This window comes from Phodopus roborovskii, unplaced genomic scaffold (genome assembly GCF_943737965.1).
Source record: "Phodopus roborovskii unplaced genomic scaffold, PHOROB, whole genome shotgun sequence".
Lineage (NCBI taxonomy): Eukaryota > Metazoa > Chordata > Mammalia > Rodentia > Cricetidae > Phodopus > Phodopus roborovskii.
Genome location: NW_026125295.1, coordinates 26,305,204 through 26,329,899, shown reverse-complemented (window position 1 = coordinate 26,329,899; position 24,696 = coordinate 26,305,204). Strand labels below are relative to the sequence as shown.

General features: G+C 40.7%; 1 protein-coding gene across 1 annotated transcript in view; it reads left to right on the top strand.

Moving 5' to 3' along the window:
- Nucleotides 1–24,696, top strand: part of Slc9a9 (solute carrier family 9 member A9) — a 521,392-nt gene that overhangs the window by 36,956 nt on the left and 459,740 nt on the right. The window contains exons 3-4 of the mRNA XM_051207129.1: nt 4,226–4,303; nt 5,812–5,888. Of these exons, the coding sequence (XP_051063086.1) occupies nt 4,226–4,303; nt 5,812–5,888 (155 nt within the window). The remainder of the gene's footprint in view (nt 1–4,225; nt 4,304–5,811; nt 5,889–24,696) is intronic.

Genomic DNA, 24,696 nt, shown 5'->3' with positions numbered 1-24,696 from the left:
AGCAAAAATTACAGTTATGAAGTAGCAATGAAAAATTTTATGGTTGGGTCACCTCAACACCAGCACTGTTTTAAAGAGTCATAGCATTGGAAAGGTGGAGAGCCCTTATCCTAAAGCATTAGGTTAGCTCTATCTCGTTTGTGTTCCAACGTTCTCCTAGGACTGTTTCTATCCAGACTGCTACAACATTCTGCTCTCTGCCTCAGATCTCTGCAAGTGTTATTCTCTTTGTCTGGGTTTTTCTTTCTTCCCTTTGTACCTTTTAATGATTTTTCCTGTCAGCTTGAATGCTACCTCCTCAAGGAACCCTCAGGAGGGAATCCTGGACATCATAGCCTGGGTCATTTTCTTCACAAAATTCTCTGTCCATTGGAAAGCTTGTTGATCATTTTAGCTAACAGGGAAGTGATCAGTTAAGTTTTGTCTGCCTTCCCACCTAGCAGAGAACTCTAGAGCAGTGGTTCTCAAACCTCCCAATGCTGAAAGCCTTTAATACAGTTCCTCATGTTGTGGTGATCCGAACCACACAATTATTTCATTGCTACTTCACAACTATAATTTTGCTACTGTTATGCATTGTAATGTAAATACCTGGCATGCAGGACATCTGATATGTAACCCTAGAGATGTCTAGGACTGCAGGTTGAGAACTACTGCTTTGGAGTATAGGTCTTAGTCACATTGCTTCTGCTGTCTAGGACAGGACTGCAAAAAGGCCTTTAAGATGTGTGCAGACAAATCAATCTTTCTATTAAACAAGGGCTGCAAAAGGCCTTTAAGATGTGTGTAGACAAATCAATCTTTCATTCAACAGTAACATTGAAAACTGTCTCAAGTCCTGTAGCCAGCGAACAGCAGCACACTTTGTTTATAGCTCTGATGACAAAGGTCCCCCGGATCATGATGAGCAGAGCAAATCTAACTAATTTATGATGCCATAAGGTAAGTATTTTAGCATGCAGTATGTGGAGGAATGATAGAGACAAAAGGGCCTTGAAGGCAGAAACCTGCATCCAGAATTCTAGCTGTCTAATCTAGACCAGCTGAGGCATTTCAAAATCTTGAAGCCCCATTTCCTCATCTGTGAAGTGGATTTGGCATTTCATCTCTAGGGTGTTGGGGAGTATCCCTTTATACTGTGTGAAAATGTGTCACAGTGATTGGTTTAATAAAAAGCTGAGTGGCCAATAGCTAGACAGGAAGAGGTTAGGCAGGACTTCTGGGAACAGAAAGGCCTCGGAAAGGAAGAGAGGCAGAGCCAAGGCAGAGCCGCCAGCCAGTCACACAGGAAGCAGGTCAGGGAGGATGGGGTTAAGGGAACTGAACCATGTAAAGGAATGTAGATGAATAGAAATGTGTTAATTTAAGTTATGAGAGCTAGTTAGGAACAAGCCTATAAGCCGAACTTTCATAATTGATAATAAGTCTCCATTTTTTTTTTTTTTTTTTTTTTTTTTTGTGGCCTGGCAGCCCAAAGAAAACTTCATCCACTCTAGGGCCTATTACACCTTTCAGAATGAATAGCATAGTGAAGAGTCACAGCAATGCAAGGTTGCCATCTCTGTTTTCCTGTGGGTGCTCAATGAAATGTCACCCAGGGTATACCACAGTGTCCCTCGGAATGAATAGCAATTGCCAAGTTAGCATCTCTTCCATTATTTCTCTGTATTGGCCTTTCTTCGATTTCTAAGGTATTTGGTCAGTTGCTACCTGGTAGTTATGCAGTACTGTGTGAGTGTATGTAGCCCAGGAGTGAGAGAAATGAGGACTGTTCTCTTGTCAAAGGCCTCCCAGGTAGTCTTCAGTCTGCCAAAAAAAAAAAAAAACAAAAACAAAAACAAAAAACTGCAAAATGTAAATTATATATGATGCAGAGAAACAAGTAAGGATGTGCTCTGAGCTGAAGATGTCTCCCTTTCCCTAGAAACTGGAATTACATAAGTGATGTGGTAGCTAAGGAGGGGAAACCAGTAGGGTGTGACCGAGGGCACGGCTATGCAGGAAGCAGCTCTGCCAGCCCCCCATTTTATGTCTGTAGAGCACGTAAAACACTCTGCAGCAAGCTAGGCTAAAAAACAGGCCACAACCTCCATTCCTGCTGGAGGCAGGCCTTGTGTGGCTCCAAGGACCTATAACTGATGGGCTCAGGAAAGTCACCCACTCAAAAACAGCCAATCTTTGACCATCTTCATCCCGCAGTGTCTCCTAGCATTGGTGTAGAATGATAAGCTGAACTATCACATCCCAGTTCTTATGAGCTTAATAAGTGGATGTTGGTGGAGAAAATACCATACGAACAAGGCCATGGGGTTCAGGCAGAAAACTGAGAATGTATGTGCTGAATAGTTTTATGTTAGCTTGACAAAAACTAAAGTCATCTGAGAGAAGGGAACCCCAATTAAGAAAGTACTTCCATAAGACTATAGGCTCTAGGCAAATCCATAGGGTATTTTCTTAATTAATGATTGATGGGGAGGCTCAGGCCATTGTGGGCAGTGTCGTCCCTGGCTAAATTTTATAAGAAATCAGGATGAATAAGTCATGAGGAGCTAGACAGTGAGCAGTCCCCTTCCATTGCATCTGTATCAATTCTTGCCTCTAGGTTCCTACCCTGTTTGACTTTCTGTCCTGACTTCTTTCAGTGATGAACAGTGTAAGCCAAATAAACCCATTGTACCCCAAGTTGCTTAAGTCATGGCATTTCATTGCAACATTGATAACCTTAGCTAGGACAGTGTACCATGGGGCTCTTATGGAAGCCAGGGGCAGAGATGACCCGCGCAGATGCTCACTGGTACGGGAGCCTTAATGTGTGCCTTGCTGGGCTTGTGAGGCAGGGCCAAGCTTAGCAGTTCCTACTCATTCCACCTTCCCTACCTACATATCGATTAGATGAGCAGAGTTGAAACTGAGCATGGAGAAGAAAGAAGTTCTGACGGTGGTCTCGCTGTCCCAAAGTGAAAGCCACCGAGCCCTAGAGAGGCTTTGCTGAATGTTCTCTACTGTCCCGCACTTGTGATGGGGCCAAGTGTGGCTCATTCCCCTTTAGCAGGTTTGACTCTCAAAGGTAATTCTCTTTTCTTTTCATATTGAGTAAATATGTATGAGCTATGGTCTAGGCACAGGAAGTGTCCGACGGAGTTGAGACAGAATTAATAAGGCATTACTGTGATCCTAGATTTAACGGAGAAAACAGAGCAAGCCAGCCATCACTCAGAGTATGTCAGAAACCACGCTATTAGTAGGGGCCAAGGGTTATGAACACATAGAGAAGAGGCAGCCTGGGTGGAGAGGCTGGACAGATCCACAGCAAAGCCACTTCTGGGATCTGCCTCAGAGAGGAGTGAGAGGAAACGCAACAAGAGGGAGATTGCGGGTTATAGTGTGAAACCTAGGCATCTGAAGGATTTGGATGAGCATCCTAAAGGTAAGTTTGTGTGTGTGAGAGAGAGAGGGGGGGAGGGGGATAGATGGGGACTAGTGTAGGATGGTTTTAGAAAGCAAATGAGCTCTTTGCAAATTGTCAAGTGCACAGCAGATATTGGATTCAAGAATTCTCACACCTCATTTCATTATACTTTACATCAGTTCAAACTTTTTTGGCTAAGTTTATTTCAACACAAGTAAAAAGCAATGTATAAGTGCTAGAAAATGCATTTTCATTTTTACATGTGTTTTCCTCATTTTGGAAATATATTTTAAACTCTGGAGGAAGATAAAATAGACCAAATATCTAACGTTTTTATTTTGGAAACACTTTGAATCTTTGTCAACAGCTAAAAACTTGAGCACTACAGCTTTCTGACCAATAAAAAATGAAACATAATTAAAAACACACTTGAGCTATGAAGAATGTCTGCCATATAATCCCAGTACTAGAGAGGCTGAGGTAGGAGAATTGTGAGTTTAAGGTTATTCTAGACTATATAGTGGAAATTAGGATAATAAAATAAAATTAGGAATGACTAGTCAAGTTAAAAGAAAAAGTTTTCCTTCTTTGACAGATTTCATTGATATTTATTTGCTGTTATTGCTACAATAGGATGAAAATACACATTTTAGATTTAAATATTATTCTACATGATAGTGTATTTATAAATTTCTAATTTTATATTTTCTTATTTTTTTAATAGCACGTAAATATAACCTTCATACAACCTTTGAAAATGTACTATACCTGTTTTGTAAACACATGTCTAATTTTACATTTGTCTTTCTTTGGCAGATGACATTTGACCCAGAAATCTTCTTCAATGTTTTACTACCTCCCATTATATTCCATGCAGGATACAGTCTGAAGAAGGTAATTCTACAGAGTGAACCCCTCCTTTATCACTAAGTAGAAAATTTTGCCAACATTAATGAGAAGTAGTTATATTTTATGGGATTTCCAACTCAGTAAGAACAGCGTTGTGTAGATCATGCAATAAATGTTCAACCGTGACATTTTTGGAATTCTTTTAAATCTATTAAACCTGTACCAAGGGCTTAGCCATACATAGTTAATGAGCACTGTGGTTTGTCTAAATGTGAGATACACTGTAAGTGCAACATGTACATTAGATACTAAAGTCTTAGCATTTAAAAAAGAATGTAAATCATCTCAATTGTTTTATACTGATTTCGTAAAGAAACCATAGCATTAGGAATATACTGTGTTAAACAAAACATTAACAAACTCCATTTCACCTTTTAAAGCCTTATTTAATGTGGCCCTCTAGGAGATCTGTAAATGACGTATGTGGCCTGTGTGATTTGTCCACTGAACAGTGTTATCCTAGATGACTGTGCCCCAAGCACTCACATACTGGCTCACACGGAGTTTATGACTAGAAAACAAAGTCAGAAAGACTTTGTTGTCCGCGGAGCCACAGTTTTCAGTTGCTGAGCCTGTGCTTGGCACAGGCTGACTGTCCATGCCACAGGTTGGTCATTCATTTAGGTGGCTAGTGCTGTGCCACAGAGCAGGGCAGAGGGAACTCGCTGCTCTTCTGCTGCCTAGACACCACCTTGAGGACCTTCAGGGCCCACTTTTGTTTCCCTATGGCCTGCCATAGCCAGCAGCCAGGTAGCTTCTTCATTACAGACCCGGAAGGGTTTTTTGTTGTTGTTGTTTTTTGAATTTTGGGTTTTGTTGTTTTGTTTTGTGGACTCCAGGCTCCCTCTGGCTGTCAATGTTGGCTCTTCAGCTCTCACTAAAAGTCTGGAAGGGAGTATTCCTAAGCAAGCATTTGAAAGGATTCCAGTTAGATTTTTGCAGGTCATCCTTCTTCATGCTCTACGTCAGTACTAGGCATCTTTTTATATTTGAGTCATAAAGTATCTACTTACATAGGATTTTAATGTTTGATTGTATCATATTCTGAAGATTTGTGATGGAGAGAATTCAGACTGTTCTATGAATATTCCATGAATATTCATTTAAGTCACTTGGAATAGCATTTTAAAGGGTAATGGTGTTATTTCTACAAAGCCCTTATTGATAACTGTGTCTGGTTAAGTAATTTTCCCAGAGACCCAACCACTCATGGACCAGCCTATTCCATCTTCTGGAGTTTAGACAGTTCTGTAGGTTATCTTTCCCCTGTCATCATCATCCAGCTTTTTTCATTGCTTTTCTTTTCTACTTATTCTTTGTGGAGAAATCACTTATTAAGCTTCACACCCAGGTGAAGTAAATCCAGAATGACCCTCCAAGAAGATTTTCTTAATTAATGAGACAAGGGGAGGCTGTGAGTAGCCAGGCTTGTATTTCCTGTTTCAACAAGAACTGCAGATGTATTCTATGAAATATTTTCTGTTTCTCCCCAGCGACACTTTTTTCAAAACCTGGGATCCATTTTAACATATGCCTTCTTGGGAACAGCCATCTCCTGTGTGGTCATAGGGTAAGTGACCTTCAGAGTCTGTGCTCTAGGGGACTGGAGGGCAGCAATCTGGGACCGGATCCCAGACTCCTGGACTCTTACTTCTTAGACCAAGTGTGTTTGTTTCTAGCACATCATATTTGGGTTTGTTTCACTCAGTTTGTGTTTTAGATGTTCTATAGCATTTCCATTCTGGGGATCTGATATGTTCGGCAAGCCTCCTGCCACTGAGTGCCAGAACATCACAGACATACGACATCTCATCTATATAGATATCTTTCAGCCTTGATCCAACATTTCTGTATCTTCTGACAAACATCAGGCTTCAGAGCAAATCAAACTGCTACTGGGTGGCTGGATTTTCTCTGAGTTTGTGCTTCTGATTTAGGTGTATGGACCACTAGGCCTGAGTTATGTGAAGCCAATGACATTCTTACTTAGCTTGAGTAATGTATGTGGTCTCAGTGCATTTTCCCCATCATCTTTGCAGGGCTTACCTACATTTGACAGAAATATAACAGTAGCTATACGCCAAGGGTTTTCTTTTAAAGGAAAATTTATAAGCAAGAAGTTTGAAACAGACAGCTTCAAATATCAGCAGAATGGTATATGGCTGGGGTGGCTTTGTGGTTGATGCATTGTAGATCTTTGTTTGTTCCCTTCTCAATGTATTTATTGGTTATGTCACGGGTCCAAAGTCAAACTGTAGCACCACTGTCACACAGCTCTCCACAGCACAGAAAAGGTCCAACATGGTGAAGTTTGTCCAGTCTACTATGACATGAAAGTCCCACTGCAGAAAGATGCTCAGTTGCTATGGCTGTGATGATGCATCTGTCTTAAACTGTGAGACACACCAACTCTACTTGTGATGTTTTTCAATGCCTGCAGCATCTATCATCACTTTAACCAAGAACGTGATTTTGAGCATACGCTCCAATCATGCCTCCAACCCTTCTCTTATGAGGTGTTCAGTGTGTGTCAGCCAATCCGAGGAGGTGTCAGGGCTCTACACAAATCTGAAAGCAGGGAGAGTCTGTACTGAACACTTGTTTAATCAAAGTTAGAACAAGGAGCTCTATAGTCTGTGAAAATGTGTAGCATGGTTTAGGTGCTGAAGTAGCTAGAGAGTTTAGTACTGAACAGTGGAAGCTTGTGTGAGTGAAAACACATCACATCTGGATTCTGGAGTGGTCATTAAACTGCCTGTGACCTGACAGATACAGCGTGCCTTGTTCTTCACAAAGCTGTTCAAGGAGGCCTTCATGACCAGTGAGTGTGCAGGAGATCAATATATAAATTTTGAGACTAGTAAGGGACTCAATGATCCACATCATTGAACCTGCTCAGCCTGTAGAGGAGTTTGAAAAGCTAAGTAATTAGGCCAGTGTTGTCATCAGTGAGAAACAAGGCCATGGTCAAGACAGAACTCAAAAGCCTAGCTCCTGGACCAGTAGAGTGTGCCCTTGACTTCCCTCCACCCTATATACCATGCCACACTCATAAAGGACTCTCATATATATGGCATCGTGACAGGAATTTGTTGGTTCATAGCAAACATCAGCTTGAGCACTTTTGTATTATAAGGATCTGGATTGTATAATGGATAAAATTCCAAGATGAATAGGCAGTACTTAATTATAGTATAATTGTTTTCATTAATATCCTATTTCCTCTGTACATCTAATTTTAAGTATATCTATATATATTTATATTTTGTACTTTTATTTCTTAAACGATCTCTAGTCTTTCTGAGATCTGGAATAGTCCACAGAAAGTAAAAGGAGCCATCCATGATATGCATGAAATAGCTTTTTCCAGAATATTTCCATTTAAAAGATATGGCAATTCTCACTTATTGCAACTAAGAATTAATTTTTTTTTTTTTTTTTTTTTTTTTTTTTTTTTTTTGGTCAGGGGAAGGGTCACTCTGTAGTCCAGGCTTGCCAAAGTTAGCCTACAATCTACTTTGTAGAAAAGCCTGGCTTCACCTTGTCACCATCCTCCAGCCTCCCAAGAGCAGAGATCCGAGATGTGTTTCACTGTATTTGGCTTCTCTTAATGCATGTTATATGCATAATCAGAAATTTGAATAGTGCCTTAAGGAAAAGTGTAGTTCTGGAAAAATCTTCAGAAATTTTTCTTTGTTTAAACTGTGTATAACAGGAGTTACAAAATTGTGCAGGCTGATTTCTTTTTTTATTTTTTGAGATTTTATACACAAGTACTTTATTTCATCTTTTATAACTCTCTCTGAACTCCAACTCCTCCTGTTTCCCCATCTCTGTCTCAAGTTCATGACCTCTTCTTTATTGTTTAATATATGTACATATAAATAGATAGAAACAAACTGCTGAATCCATTTAACGTTGCTAGTATGTATGTGTTTAGTACTGACCATGGGAGATTAGATAACCTATCAGAGGCTTGTCCATGGAGAAGACTGAATCTCTTCCCCAGAGGTGTGGCCTGTGAGATTCCCCCATTTGTGTTGACGTGTTAACTGGCGTTGTTATTGTATAGGGCTTATTTAAATGGCCATACTTTTGAGATTTCATGGGTGTGGCTTCTCGTCATAAGACACGGCAGATGTCCTAGTCCTCTGGTTCTTACACTCTTTCCACCCCATATTCTACAGACTCCCCAGAGCCTCGAGTGTGCAAGTGTTCAATGTGTTGTAGATTTATCTGTTGGACCTGTGCATCCCACAATCAGTTGCTCTCTGTGTTTGGACAAGTTGTAGACTTCTGTAGTGGTCTCACCTGCTTCTTTGATGAGGAATGAGAGCCACATTCATCTGTGGGTGTAAGATTGTTGAGAATGCAGCTAGAAGTTACACTGGTTTAAAAAAGTGGTGTAAGAAAGAGTAGTAGATTCTACTTTAAGGACCATGACATCATCAGCCATGCTTAGTCAGCTAGGTTTACAGTAGTAGGCATTAATTCTATCCTATCTTATTGAGTGTGCCTTAACTATATTAAGAGTAGAGAAACTTCCTTTTGAGTTATTGGTCAAGGGAGTCCAAGAGACACCCCATAAACAATACAGGCATTACACTGTACTCTTGTTGCCTCCCAGGATTTGAAGGTAAGTCTCTATTGCTAAAGACTCCACACACAGGACTTGAATGATTCTACTGGATCTGATGCAAAAGCCTTCTTCCTAAGAATTAGCTCTCATAGTACCAACAGATGCTATGCAAGATGCCAAGGGAGAAAAGTAATCAGTAGCCCAATGATGGGAGATGTCATTCTGTAAATATGTTTCTCATGCTGGTTAATGAATAAAGCACTGTTGGCCAATAGGAAAGCAAGATAGGTGGGACTAGGAGACAAGGAGGAGATAGGAAGTAGTAAGGAGGAGTCAGTATGGAGTAGAACATTATTGCCCCAGGAGGTATAACTTCATTTGAACTTGTGTGTGTGTGTGTGTGTGTGTGTGTGTGTGTGTGTGTGTGTGTGTGTAGACTCCCACATACCATGGCATTTGTGTGGACCTCTGAGGATGATATATGGCTATGCATCTTTCTTCCACCATGGACTTTTGGGGATTGAACAGAGGTTGTTAGGCTTGATGGCTTGACGGAGAGCACCTTTACTCACTCAGTCATCTTGATGGCCCAAGATGCTTTTATAGGAGCAATGAGACTGGCATTCTTTTTTAATTTCTCTATTAATGGAGAATTTAAACCAACTGCCCAATACCAGAAATATTTATAGAAAGAAAGAACTAGCACTTTGATTTTTGTCCTCTCATGCCAGGTGCTAACATAAGCTTTTCATAAGTGTTCTCTCATTTCATTGAAATGATAACTGCATGAGATAACCACTGTTGTTACTTATGTTTATGAACAAGGCTGCCAAGTCTGAGACTCTCTCAAAGCTACACAGTAATTAAATAGTAGTAAATGGTAGCGTCTACCTGACCCTGGAGTGAACACTCTCAGCAGCCTCTTATCCATCTAACACAACCCGTTACAGTCACCGTGTTTTTCACTGAGTTACTGCACCTGCCCAATAAACTAAACCTTCTGTGATTTCAAGTTCATACATTTGTCATTATAGCTAGTGATTGTGAAATCTGGGTATTTAAAAATTAGCTGTAATTATGATTGCATAGAGGAAATCAAACCCCCTTCTCTCACTAGAGGCAGCTAGAAGGAAGATAGAATATACTTTACTTCTTTAAGGTTACTGGACTCTTGATAATTCACCCAGGATAGCCTGTACTTGTAAATATGAGGTTAATTACATCATTCATGCTAACATTACTCAGGACTGATTTCCACATAGGAATCCTTAATATACACAGAATATTAAGATGCCCAGCAGCCTTGTCTATGAGGCACAATTCTGAATGGGTTTCATAGGTGCTTGTTGCTGCCCTCTGAGTGGGCAACTGCTCACCTGGGGGACCTTTAGATCCCAGCATCCCCCCCAATATTGACCCCTTAGCCCTAAATAAGGGGCACATCAGCCATTCAGAAGCTAAATGTGAAATTGGCAGCTCAGAGGGTGAACCTGAGACTTATCTGTGTCTTTAAGTTCTAACCCTACAAAGAGAACAAATTCACAATGAGCCCTTAACTTGAGGAACAAGAACCCTGAGGTCATACACAAAGACTTCAGGGAGGAACGAAGGTCTTTAAGTTAGTCATGAATTTTTATAGGTGAGAGCCTGCACAGATTTCACCATTTCATCAGATCATCTAGGGAGCTATAATCCCTATGAAGGAAAGGAAAAAGAAAGAGAAAGGGAGGCAGAGAGGGAAGAAAGAAGGAAAGGAGGGAAGGAGGGAGGGAGGAAGGAGGAAGGGAGGAAGGAGGGGGGAGGGAGGAAGGAAGGAAGGAAGAAAAAGAACCTGCTTTAAAAGCCTGGGCAAAGACAGAGTAGCAACAGTTGGGGTTTTATGTTTCACTGTATTTAGTTAGGATGGAAGGCTGCTTTAGAATACAAGGAGAGTGGCTATAAAGTCTGGAAATACACATATTATCATTTTATCTTGTGTGGCAAGGTAGCAACAACACCATAGTTATTATGCATTTTGTTCCTGGACTTGATGGCTATCTCTCCTATCTACTGAAGAATGAAAGTACAGAGCTTTAAATCTAAAATAGCCACTCAGGTTTTTACAAAATAACACGAGAATCATTACTCATTTTCCTCTTGCTGTTTCACAGTCTAGTAGGGACAAAATAAAATTGCATTGTAGCCTTCATTTGTGACTTCTGGTTATTGAATTGGTTATACTGTTATAATCCTTTTTTCCATTTGAGTTGTTTTGTCCATTTTCCACAATTTTTTAGAGCTCTTTATATGTGGCCTACATTAATCCATATTCACTTATGTAGTTTGTAAGTGCATCTCTCAGGTGACATAGTGTCTTCTTATGTCATTAGCAGTTTTATATTCCTTTGATAATCCCTTCTCTGCCCTAAAACCCTAAGGTACTTTCTTCTTAGCTGATCTAAACTTTTGCTGTTTGCAGCGAGTCCATTTGGGGGAACAATTTTGGTTTTGCTGGACAGTGGATTTCCAGTTAAAATTTAACCTCAAATGTACAGCTTATTTTGGTAATATCTCCAAAATTTCTCCAGAATTTTCTTCCAAATATTGTTCTTTTTATAGCTTGGCTCTCAATTCTACTGGAATGACCTATAATCTTTGTCCACCATGATCCACCTAACTCAGCTTCTTAGGTTGCAATATGTTATACAGAAAGACTCCAGATATACCGTTCTCTAGGAATCATTAGTTCTTTACTTGTTCAAATAAATTTACTACAATATATCTATGAATATACAAACATTTTACATTTATTAAATTGTATTTTGTGCATAATTGTACACCTCATGTTTTTCTTAGGGACCCCCTTGCACATGAACAGGTTTGTAGCTTTGTAAGGAGATGTGTAGCTTCAGTGGTCACCAGAGTGGTACAATTTAGACCCCATCAGTAGGAAAATAGACAAGTAAATTCAAACAATATAAAAATCCACAGCGATAACATCATCTATGGATTTACAGAATTCTTCTTCGTCACTCTGTGGTTCATTTTCAATCCTGGGGAACTATTCTTTTATTGTTTTCCTCTGTGTGTTTTAATGAGAACAGTTTGGGTTGGCAGGCAGCAATGGAGAGGCACGCATCCCACGGGAGGACTTGCCAGAATCCCCAGGATCATTCTTCTAAGTCCCAAAGCCCGTTTTCTCTCTTTCTTCCAGCCACACTTCTCTTTGTTTTCCCTTCTCTGGGTCCTTTATTCTTATCCATCTTTTCTTTGTCTCTTGAGATCATCTGGACTGCTCTTTCTTTCTTGGACTTCAAAAATAGCTCAGAGAGGCTGGTTAAGTCAGGCTAGAAGGCCTGGACCTCCTGGGTACATTCATTTACTCTGAATTCTGGCTGGAGTAGCTATCACCGGCATCGGGGGGGGGGGGGGGATAAATATGTTCCTTCCAAGCCACAGCTGAATAAGAAACATAATCTTTAATCTGTGAAGGGACAGCCCGGATGCTGGCAGGGTGGTTTAGTCTACCCATATCAAAGCATGCACGGACTCCACTGCTGGCAGTAGAGAGGAGAGGGATGTGTATGGGGAAAGCAACAAAAGGGAGGAGGAAGGGACGATGGAGACCATCAGAGGGTTAATTAGGAGGTGGAAGAGTGCACACACGTTGATTTACTAGTCTAATTCCCCTTCTGCCCCGGATGATGAGGGGGGTAGAATGGCGGGACCTGGAGGAAAAAGGAAGAACTCCCAAGGAAAAATGAAACCTGACTCCAAATTGGAAACGGAAATATTGGAAGCACTGAAGAATGTTACGTAGAAGAGCTGGAGTGGGACAAGAGTCGTATCTAATCGTGGAAGAAACGTGTGGAAATTACTAAAGAGTATTCTGAAAGGGGATTTGCCTGAAGAGCCCTCCTGCAGGGCTGTAACCGAAGGCTTCTAGCTATGGGATTCCTAGTAAATGAAATAGCACAAGCCTTCCCCTCACCCTCTCACCCTCGAGCACCCTATAATGTAAAGTCTCATGTAACAAAAGTTTGATAGAAGAGTTACAATATATGTAGCACTTACACACACACACACACACACACACGCACACTCACACACGCACACTCAGACAAAAAGTAGGAAAGAATAAGGGAGGATATACTTATTTCTATTCCTGCTTATCTTGATATCTTCAAACAGCAACGGCATTTCAGAAGTTTAAGTAGGGCTCTCCTTGGTAGTTTTTGCTTCCCCCTTAAAGTCCTTTGTGCTTGACTGGGATTAGGTAGCCTAACTAAAATCGGCTCTGATGATTGATTGTGACTTGGTTAGGACACAGGGCACACATGTTGCTCTGAGTAGAGCTTCAGAAACATATAGGGGACTAGTGAGTCTTCTAGGGATGTGACTGCTGACCTGAGATCTTAAACTGTTCCAGAGAAAGCCAAACAGGAATCCAGGAGTGGATATCCTGTCCGTTGAGATGGGACAGCAGACGCCCGCATCCAAGTTCATGTTGCCTGTTGTTCAAGGAGGCCAGAGGTCATAGGTCATGACACCATGAAATATGATGGGGAGGCGGTGCTACACCACATCTTGAAATGCATATTCTGGAGTTTGGATATGATTATTGACTGTAGGGTAGTAATTGGGAACATACACCTTTAAGGAGCCACCCCCCCCCCCACACACACACCTTGGCAAGAATATGATGAGTATAAGAAAACCAAGATAGCCACATAACAAACAGAAAGTGCTAGAGTTTTGACCCTGGAGGCTGCTTAGTGGGGCTTTCCTAGAAGCTGTGTGGGTGATGTTCAGGTGAAGAGAAATAGAGGCCATCATCATCAAAGAAAATGTTTGTCTTCAACCTGTTGCAAGGCCTTGCTGGTCAGACAGAGGTTGCTGTCTATCTTTGCCTGGCAGCTCTTTCTAAAACTCAGCAAAAGGGGGACTCCCTCCTCCTCGGCAGGACTTCTTGCTCTCTGACTGCCCTTATCTGGAGAATGTCTCTAGGCCAGGAGTACTAAACTTTCCCTGAAAGCTGTCTCTAAGCCTGGATGCCTGGTTTATCTCCACCATGACCCTCTTGCTTTAAGTTTCCCCCTGGTGCACATACATAACTAAGACTTGCACTAGGAGCTTTGCTATAGGACACTACTGCCACATACAGAGCCTTATAACAGGAGAGTGCCACTTAATGCAAACTAGGAGATGCCCCTGTCACTGTTCCTAGCCTTTATATTCCCTTTTCTTTCTGGAACAAAGACGAGTTGCAGCATTTAAACTGTCTCCCCAGAGAGCGAAGAGCTGTCTCCGTGGACTCACAAGCCCTCTTACCCTACTCACTTGCTTGGGTTCCCTCTCCCCTTGGGGACAGGTGGCAGGAGACCCCAAGGAAGAAGCAGAGTCACAGGACCTCCTCACTGTGGGTTTGGCTATCAAATGCATCCCAGTCTGACCCTCACACACGAGCCCTCCTCACACGTGCCCATGCATCCTGCTGGGCTGCCCTTCTGTTGCTGTTACTTTTCACGAGTCAATAACTAACTTGCCAAGTGAGAACAGAGTTAATGGAAATATGCATCCCTTCATTGTCAAACAGATGAAAAAAACCAGCAGAAGTGACATCAGCTAGCTTCTTCTGAGTGCTTATCCCTAACTGACCACTCTGTATTTGTTGTCTCATTTTAACCTCACAATGGTCAGTACAGATAGATGTTTCTGCCATTAGCTCTGTTTTAGGACAGGTATCTCAGGCTCTGACTGTTTAGTGACTCTCATGAAATATCACTGATTCTGGAGCATTCCAAGCCCATACTTGGCAACTGAAATTGCATACCTGGGTCTCCAACACATCAGCAGCATCAGGAGTTTGTTAACCAGGCACAGTCCCAGGTGGTACCGTGACCTCTTGAGCCCATGTTTGCTTCTTAACAAGAGCACCAGGTGATTTCCACTGGCACTAAAATGTTCCACGTTCCCAAATTTAGCAGAGAGATTGAACAATTTTCTTAGGATTTACTAAACACAGATTATAGGCATGGAAATAATTTCAAACAATATCTAATGCATATTATCCAGAAATCACCAAATCAACTGATTTCATGATTTCATAGCCACAAAATTTATATGGCACATGTCTAGACAAAATAGGGTTAAAAGATAATTGGTAGAACACCGTTAACTTGGCACAGAGAAGTATCACAGTGTTCTGGTCCAAGAATTTTAGCACTTCAGGTGTGGGAAGTGTTCAACCAGATTTAGCAATTACATTCCTATGTCTTTAAATTAAAATGGTCCCAATAAAAGAACTAGAAGTCAGTCTTAACTACAGCTCTGAGAGGTTTTACTGGCCTGTTTCACTCATGCCTGCTAATCTTTACTACCTAAGAGGCAGGTGGAAAGCTCATTTCCTGTGGGCAACCCTCATGATTAATGGAATCCTGACTGCGATGGTGACATCACTGCTCGGCATTTATAAGCAAATGCACACTTGAAGGCCATTGCCACTAGATGGCACATGCCTCAGGTCTGTGTTCCCATATGACTCCGGACCACTTGCCTTTTGTTTGCATCTCCTGTGATCTTGTTCTCTTTAACTATACTTTTCTTGAGAGCTCTGGTACTTTCTGAAGCTATTAGTCAATGGTTTTCTTGATCTACTAAAGGTACATTTGTTTTCTCTCTTCAAGTAAATTCTACCGCATGAAAGAAATGTTAAATACAAAGCTGGATGTGGTAGCACGTGCCTATAAACTAGAACGTATGAAGCAGAGAGTGAAAAGCTAGGAGTTCAAGGTCATCTTCATCTCTATAGGCAGCTAAAGGCCAGCTTGGCTACTTTAGACCCCGTCTCAAGCAAAACAAAATAAAAAAGAATTATAAAGTACAGCAGTGACAGTTTCTTGCATTCCTTAAGAATTGCATGTGTGCCAATCACTGCCTTGCACACTTTCCATGTAGAAAGCTTGCTTGAGCCCTCAAGATTTCCCTCAAAATAGGACAGCCTATATTTACTTCTGTAAAATATCCCAAATTTTCTTTATTAGAAGTTTTCTAATTTTTGTTGTAATAGCAAAGAACCTACAAAGTATTTTGAGAGATCTCCTAATTTGTTGTATAGACTCATGCCAAACATTTTATTAATTTACAATTGAAGCTTAAGGAAAATCAAGAAAGAATCTCTACGTAGAATGTATAAGGCAAAGGGCAGATCCTAATGTGAATAATGAGCTTTAATCAGTAATAATGTATCAATCAGCATTAGGGGGGAAGCTGTAACAAGTGGACCCCGGATAGCTCAAGATGTAATGTGAGATTCAAGGGGAAAGGGGTGTGATCATATTTAGAATACTTCATGCTCTTCTCTTCTATAAACCTGAAACTACTAAAAACAAATAGTCTGTTAATTTCAAATAGGGTTTCTATATTATAAATGTTTTATATGATCCCTCTCAGAACAAATAGACTGCAACAGATATTTTCCGCGGCACCTCCTGTCCCTCACTGGTTGACAGTTGGCTCCCTTTTAGGCACATGAATTCCTCAAAGTCATTAGGCCTGTTGTAGTTGGAGCATCTCTTCTGCTGGTCTTTTTACACTTCTGTATCCTGGCACCTGGCCTTCTGAGACTAGCATTGGAAGCTGGGCTCTACGGCTGCTGAGAAAGTCTCCATTAATTAGCCCCACATATATAATGATCCTCTTCTGCCTCTTACACCTGCCATGAGCACCATGCTTACTCAGTAGCCCACACTTAACGCTTTAGTTCCTCTGCATTAAGGAATTGATATTAGCTCTCCTAAGACTTTTGCTTCTTCTCTTTAAATATCCAAACTGTGCTACTGACAGTCATGAGTAGATGAGAGATTTGCCTGAGACTTAGGTTATTGTATTGCTGATCCTTAATTAACTGTAATTCAGACCATTTCTTTAAAGAAAAAACAAAAACCAGGTTGTAGTTTTATCACTTTTTCTGTGCCATGTAATGTGACAGCATCCCTTCCTTCCACACCACCTGTGAATTGTTTCTGAGTCTCCCTGCCATTTCTGTTCCAAAGTTTAGTTGTTCCCATCCATTTTTTATAACTTAGTATTCTATCATCAAACCCTCTTCTTCCTAGGCAAATCTTGGCTTCTTCCACGTCAAGATAAATTGCCTATTTGATTGTGAAGATGCTGCTGTTAATTTGCTGCAGAACAGTAGCTATTGTAGGTTGCAGATTTAGGGCCTCCACAGAAATCAATGACCTGATTATTTCACACTGCACTGCACAGGGCTAAATACAATCACTGTCTTATCCCAGTGGAGGGGAGTTAGGAGTGCAGAAAGAGGGAAACATTATCCTAGGAGAGTGGAGAGCAAAGAGAAACTCATTTGGAAGGATATGAATATTTACTGTGCATGGCTCGGGCTTTAGGGAGTAATTTCACTTCTGGTCTCCCTGCATTTAAAGAAAGGCAGCTCAGGTTAGAAACACAGTAAAAGGTACTGTTTTCCCAGCCCTCTGCCCTCTACCCAGAGACAGTGTTTTTACATTGCTTATATTTTCATTTTACAGCTATAGGAAACAATCAGGAGCGGCACTAATTTACTGTATAGATACAAACACTGAGGGTCAGTTACTTCCCCAAATGCTATTAATAATTGTCAAAGTTGAGCATAGCTATTTGTTCAGATTTCTGGCACGCACGCTCTCTCTCTGCAAATGTTTTTCAAAGTAGTTAAGGGCCTACTCACCCTTGAAACTTGATCTTCAAATCAGTCATCCAAAGCAAAACAAAACAAATTTGAGACTTATGAGAGGTGTGGTAAATAATATAATCATATATGTTATATATGCATCTGTGTACATATCTGCACACAAACACAGCACTTTAAATCTCGAAACAGAATTTTAACCTGTTTTATTTCAGCTGCTTATCATGCAAGCTAGGATTTGAAATTTTCTCCCAGAGAGGCCCATCTGTAAAGGACAACAAATGTGAAATTGTTCAGGGCTATAGGTAAAACTTCGAGTCACTAAGAGTTCAGCATCAGTGATAGAACACCATGTTCTCAAATGTTTCAAAATGGAATTTAGTTCTTCTAAAGGAGATGACATACACAGAAAAATGCAGGTTGACTAACATTAACTCACTCAATTACAGCCCAAATTACACGTTTCAGGAACCGTGCCTAAGCTCTCCTTAGACTCAACTAACCCATTACTTCCACTGACCTGTGGCTTAGCTTGGCTACTTCATTGCATTTTTAGGGGGAAAGAAATTGGCTTTTCTGTTGGAAAAAATACAAATCACCCTAAATGTTTTCCTCCATTTCCTTCTAAATTTAACTAATTTTCCATCTATCATATTAGGAAAATACAACTACTTTGAGGTATCTTCTTAATGGCTGCCAAATAATTTCCACCCTCCCCCACTTTCCCCTCCCTCCCAGGTTTCCAGAAGGATATGTTACAAGGAACATGCTTAACCAGCACAATACCATTCCAAAACTCAAGCTCTGATTCTGTTCCTTCCATGTTGAAAATTCCAGTATTCAGGAAGAATGGAAATTACTTCTGTTTTAAATTTCCATGAAATTAAAGAGATTATACTTTAACCTTGAGCTGTTCATAGCCATTTAAATATGCTGAAGAACTTTTGAACAGTGTTAATATTCTTCATATGATTTAATTATGAGCACTTGTCAGGCCAATTAGAACCGTAACATGAGGGGACCTGTCAGGATCATAGCAAAAGGGGCCTGCACTTAGTGCATGTTGTGTAGACCTGTACTGCCTGGAGTTGAGTGCTATTAGACTTGGGGGACTCACTACCATGTTGGGCATCAACATTTGGGAATATTCACAAGGATTGGACAGAGTAATTCCTGATCTGTGAAATATGACAATAAAAATTGGATCATTTTGTTTAACATAATACTATTAACTACAGGTATAGACACAAGACTGTGCAAGGCTGAGGCAGGAGGATGACTCAAAGTTTAAAGTCAGTCTGGGCTACATAGTGGGTTTGGGGTCAGCCTGTGCAACATTGGAAGACTCTCTCAAAAAAACACTCCCTAACCAGGGGTTTCTTCAGCATGCCATTTTATCACAATAACTTACAGACAATATTAGCTGAATTAATTATCCTCCCCCACAGAGCTTGAGAAGTGCACAGGAAGATTGGTTCAAAGAATTCCTCCTTGTGGGGTCATTTATGAAGGAAAAGAGGACATGGGAGCATATTTTAGGTAATAGTTTAGAAATCATCTTTTAGCTTTAAGATAAATAATGTTGATAAGATGAATAAAAATATTGATTTCTCAAAGCATATTTTAATTCTACCCAGATCATCACAAATGATCTAAAATACATTTTCAAGAAATGGCATGTTTTAAAAAATATTTAAAAAGTTATTTTAGTTTGTGTTTGTGTGTGTGTTCCCTTGCATGCCTGGTGCCCATGAAGACAGAAAAGGACATTGGATACCCTACAAATAGTGCTCTATATAGCTATGAGCCACAGCATAGGAGCTGGGAATTGAACCATGGTCCTCTGCAAGAATAGCAAGCATTTAACCACCGAGCCAATTTTGCAGTCCAAGAATAGTTTTTGACTAAAAAGAGATGCTTAGATAAATTTTCTTTCTTTCTTTTTCTTTTTTCTTTCTTTCTTTCTTTTTTTTTTTTTTCTGGAGTGAAAAAGAGGGAGGCCATTTAATACTTACTTAATTTCCTCTATAACTCAAAGTTTTCCAGTTGAATGTGTGTTGAGGCAGTTGAATTTCAAGAATCTCTGATTGTTTGGGCTGAAATGAAAACGTTAGTTTTCAGAAAGAGCTGAGAGGCCTAGGTTTCTGGCATGACCATTGCCAGGCTAGAGATTCCAAGAATTAAGAGCAAGCTTTTATAATGTTTGCTGAAAGTTGATAGAATTATTTTATGTCTGTTAAATATAATAAAAGCAGAATTTGGGGCCAGAGAACAGATGAAAAAATGTTAGAGAGCCTGTTTTCATCAATTTCCCAGGGTTGTTTTTATTTTGGTTTTTGTTTGTTTGTTTGTTTTTCTGGTGTATGTATGGGGGGTGTTTTTCGACACAAGGTTTCTTTATCTAACAGTCCTGGAACTCACTCTGTAGACCAGGCTAGCCTCAAACTCACAGAGATCCACCTGTCTCTGCCTCCTGAATGCTGGGATTAAAAGCATGCACCATCCCTGCCCATATGGGAACTCCAAATTTGTGTACCTTTTACCTTGACTACGGTGAATTCTTTATCCCTCTGAAGGAAATGTCCACACCAAAAATAGTGTTTTAGTACCTTAAAGTGAGTTTGCAAAATTCTTATGCTGGGAAGTGTTAAATTGTACAACCTTTCTAAAATAAAAACATATATTAGGATTCATTCTCCTCCATTGAAACAATGTTTCTGGCATAGTTATACCAAACATGCATTCCTGATATATCCTTGTAATATGTCATTGGGTAAAAACATTCTGATCTAGAAAAATTCCCCTCATATAAATTAGAATTCTTGACATCAAATATACGATTTGACTGTTCTGTTTTAATTTACAATTTAATTTTTCATCTAATAAGATAGCTCCTAAAAACCTACCAGTTTGTAGAGGAGCTAGTTGAGAAAAGTAGCTTTTAGTTTAAAGGAAAGATCTCCCGATTTCCAAATTATTAAGAGTTAGCTATATAATATCTTGGAATTTTGTTTTTAGTCCCCCCCCTTTTTGTTTATATTTAATGACTTTTGTAAAGTGGACTCTCTAAAAGTCCTCCAAATCAGAATCAAGAGCAAATCCTAATGGTTTACACAAAATTTAATTTGAGAAGACAGGTGATGATTTTACCATTACACAAGCATGGAGAGTATGTTAGTGGTGACTTCCATCCCCACCTCCTTCTGTAGGTACAAATGACAGAGAGTATTAAAAATCCTGCCCCGAACTTAAGCCAACACCCATGTTTAGAAAGTAATAGAAGATCGATTCCCCCCAAAAGTGTGAGACTTCAGATTTAAGGAACAAATATTTAAATTCTGAGGCTGATAGATTTTGTCTGGAATATGGAAGAACATTACATTTTCTCAGAGTTCAAGGATTTGCATATAAACCAGATTCATAGCACAACATAAGCTGGTAAATCTAGAATCTGTTTTTATGTCTCTATGTCTCTAAAGAGGCTCAGAGTCAACGATGATTTTGAATGTGCTCCGAGATACTTCCATGTATTATTCCAAATTCAAATCTCAAAATCTTTTCAAAGTTCTGATCTCTTTGCCTGCTGGGAAGATGATGTGAACATGTTTTTTTGATAATTTTTTATTTAAATTTGAAACAAGCTTGTTTTACATATCAATCCCAGTTTTTGCACCCTCCCGTCCTCCCCTGCCCCCCTCACCAACCCCCATCCCTTCCCTTTTCTACTCCCTAGGGAGGGTGAGGCCTCCTTCTATGGGGAGTCTTCAAAGTCTGTCATACCATTTGGAGCAGGGCCTAGGCCCTCCCCCATGTGTCTAGGCTGAGAGAGTATCCCTCTATGTGGAATGGGCTCCCAAAGTCCATTCCTACACTAGGGATAAATCCTGATCCACTACCAGAGGCCCCATAGACTGCCCAGCCCTTCTAACTGACACCCACGTTCAGAAGGTCTGCATAGGTCCTATGCTGGTTTCCCAGCTGTCAGTCAGGTCAGGTCAGCAGTTTCTCCAGCCTGGTCTTGACCCCTTTTCTCATCATTTCTCCCTCTCTGCAACTGGATTCCAGGAGGTGTGGATATTTTAAAAGGCCTGTTTATTAAGCAGATGTGAAGATCCATTTTGGTAAAATACTTGTGGATTTCAGAGTCAATCAAACCCTAACCATGAAGATTGGAGTATGGGTTATATTACAAATAGATGTTGAAAAGGCAGGGCAACTGTCACCAGGGATGACGCTGAACTTCCACTCCAAAATGTACAAAGTGAGATGCCCATGCAAGGTACATGGCCTGACTGCCATGGCTGAGCAGCCATTGTCTTTTACATCGTGCCCTCTGGTGGGAAACTTTATAAACAGCAACTTCAATGGTTCTGAATTCATTTGAGAACATTTTCTGTAAAATCAAACTTCAACATTTGGGAAAATGCATGGCAAATATCAATTAATCCAACTGCCAAAATTTGCCTAGAAATAAAAGATGACTCTATGAGCTTGAAAGAAATGAATTATTTATTGTTGAGTTCTCCAGTGTTCCAGGGGAGGTATTAATTATTGACTACCTACTAAGTGCCAGACACTACATAAGCATCATTTCATTAAATCCCATCAACTCTGAGACATTTAGTCGGAGACATTTCTCCTTCATTATTCCTGTTGCTTTAGCATCTTCCCAGGGGAGCTGAAACCATCTCCAGACAGTAGACAGTTGCATAAATGGCACTAAGTGCATCTTTTCTCATCCTTCTTCAAAGAAGGGCCTGTGGGGGGCAAACTCAGCAGGGTTATTCCCGTCTTTGTGAGAACAGAGTCCTGAGATCTGGGATTCATCACAAAGTCAGCACTGGGAATGGGAGCCAAATCCATGCTATACATTGCTGGGCAGGAAAGACAAGGATAAATGGTAGATATCAGTGAGTCACTGTGAGAAAGCTGGAGAGAAGAAAACATATGGTGTGCTTTTTTATTGCTGTCACAAAATGCCTGACAAATGCAGTTTAGGGAAGGTTGATTTAGGAAAGGATGGAGTCCATCATGGAGAAAGAGCCTGGAACCAGGAGAGTAAGAAGTATGGTCACAGTGTTGCTTTCTTTCTTTTTTATGTCAATTAGAAACAAGTTTATTTTGCATGTAAATCCCAGTTCCCTCTCTCTCCTCCTCCTCCCCTGCCCTGGACTGACCCCTATCACATCCCCTTTCTGCTGGGGAGGGTGAGGCCTTCCATGGGGAGTCTTTGAAGTCTGTCATATCATTTGGAGCAGGGCCCAGGCCCTCCCCATGTGTGTAGACTGAGAGATTATCCCTCTATATGGGATGAGCTCCCAAGGTCCATTTGTATACTAGAGATAAATACACAGTGCTTCTGTAGTCATTTGGCAGAGAGTGGACATAAAGCCACAAGGGCCACCCCCAGTGACTCACTCCTTCCAATGAGACTGTACCTTCTACAGGGTCTACAACCTTTCTGAACAGTGTCACTATCCAAAAAAAAATCAGTGTTCAAACATGTGGGCCTATGAGAGATACTTCACAACCACATTGCAATACCAACAAGGTACTGGAGTAGTTAGGGAGGGAGCCAAGGGAATTCCAGAAGGTCTGAAAGCACATTGGAGTATTTTAACTCAGTTTTAGGATACTCTCAGATCAATCCATAAGACTCAGATTGAGTATCTTGAATAGAGTATAATTTTTTTTTTTTTTTTTTGTAAGTAGTTGTCACACAATTACAGTCAAGCTTCTGGCTTCTGGTTTTGTTTTTTGAAAAGGATTACCTTTTCCCCTGTTTTAATATATGCAACATGATGTACCTAATAAGAGAAAAACTAATATATATCGACACTTTTCATATCTGTGATAATACGGGATTCCATTCAGGCCTCACTCTCCACGAAGTAGATAATACAATGACAAGACAGAAACCCAGAAAGAAAACGGACCCTGCTGAAGGTCATACGGCAAAAGTCAGTTAACAGGTTTCATACCATGTTCATAACCAGTGCACAATGCAGCCTAAAGTTTCCTGGCTCAACCACAAAACTGAGCCCATCACTAGTCCTCCCAGACCCGTTCATTGGCTCTTGTAAGTTCACTTAGCATCCTAGACAGCTGAACGTTTGGGTCACAGAAAACCACTGTGTCTTGCCATGTTTGACTCTTACCTACTGCACTGACTTACATTGTGACCATTCTAGAAGAAATGAACATACTCTAAGAGGACACTTGCTCCCCCTCTTTGCCTATCAGACTATAGAAACAATAGATCCTAAGAGCTGGCGTTTTTTTCCCACCAAGTTTCCTCCTAGGAAAAGGAAAGGGCTGGGGCCTGATACCAGTCAGAGTGGGAGCTTGTCTCTGAGGGAGGATGTCCCACAGTTCTGACTAGTCAGCACCCTGGGGGGAAGACCATAATGGTGGGTGGGACCATGTCTTGACAGAACTTCTCAGCTAAGGGTATCTCTTACCTTCTATTTAAACCCAAACCTCATATCAGGGCCCCAGGATGATGGAACTGGGGGACCACTGGGCCAGTACAATTGCCACTCTCCCCATTGCAGATACATTGAGTAAATCTCTTTTCTCGGCTTTTCATCATTACTTCTGCATTTAATTGGCTTGTAAGAACAGGTAACTGAGTCTAACTTGGCAGAGACAGGAGGGGCTAGGCTCTGACCATAAAAACTCTTTTAACACAGTGGGCTTTACATAGAAGCACAAGAAAGCTTATGAGTTGATTGATAATTTATTGAGGTCGAAACCCCCAGGAGTGTTGCCTAGTGTGCTTTTCTGTTTTACGTATGGGCAATACCCAATGTTAAGGCTTAAAGAGATGTTCTTGGATATCCAGTCAACAAGGCATGGGCTTGTGATGGTTCCTCTTCATTGTTAACTCGATTGGATTGAGATGCAAGGCCATTACTAAAGCACACCTCTGCATGTGTCTTTGGGTGTTTCCAGGGAGGATTAGTTACTACGGGGGAAGCCCCACAGTGGTGGTGGAATCCTGGTAGACCTGTCCTCAACCTTCCTAATCCTGCTACCTTTAATACAGTTCTTCATGTAGTGGTAAACCCCAACCACAAAATGTGGTTATTCCTTTATAATCGTAACTTTGCTACTGTTATGAAT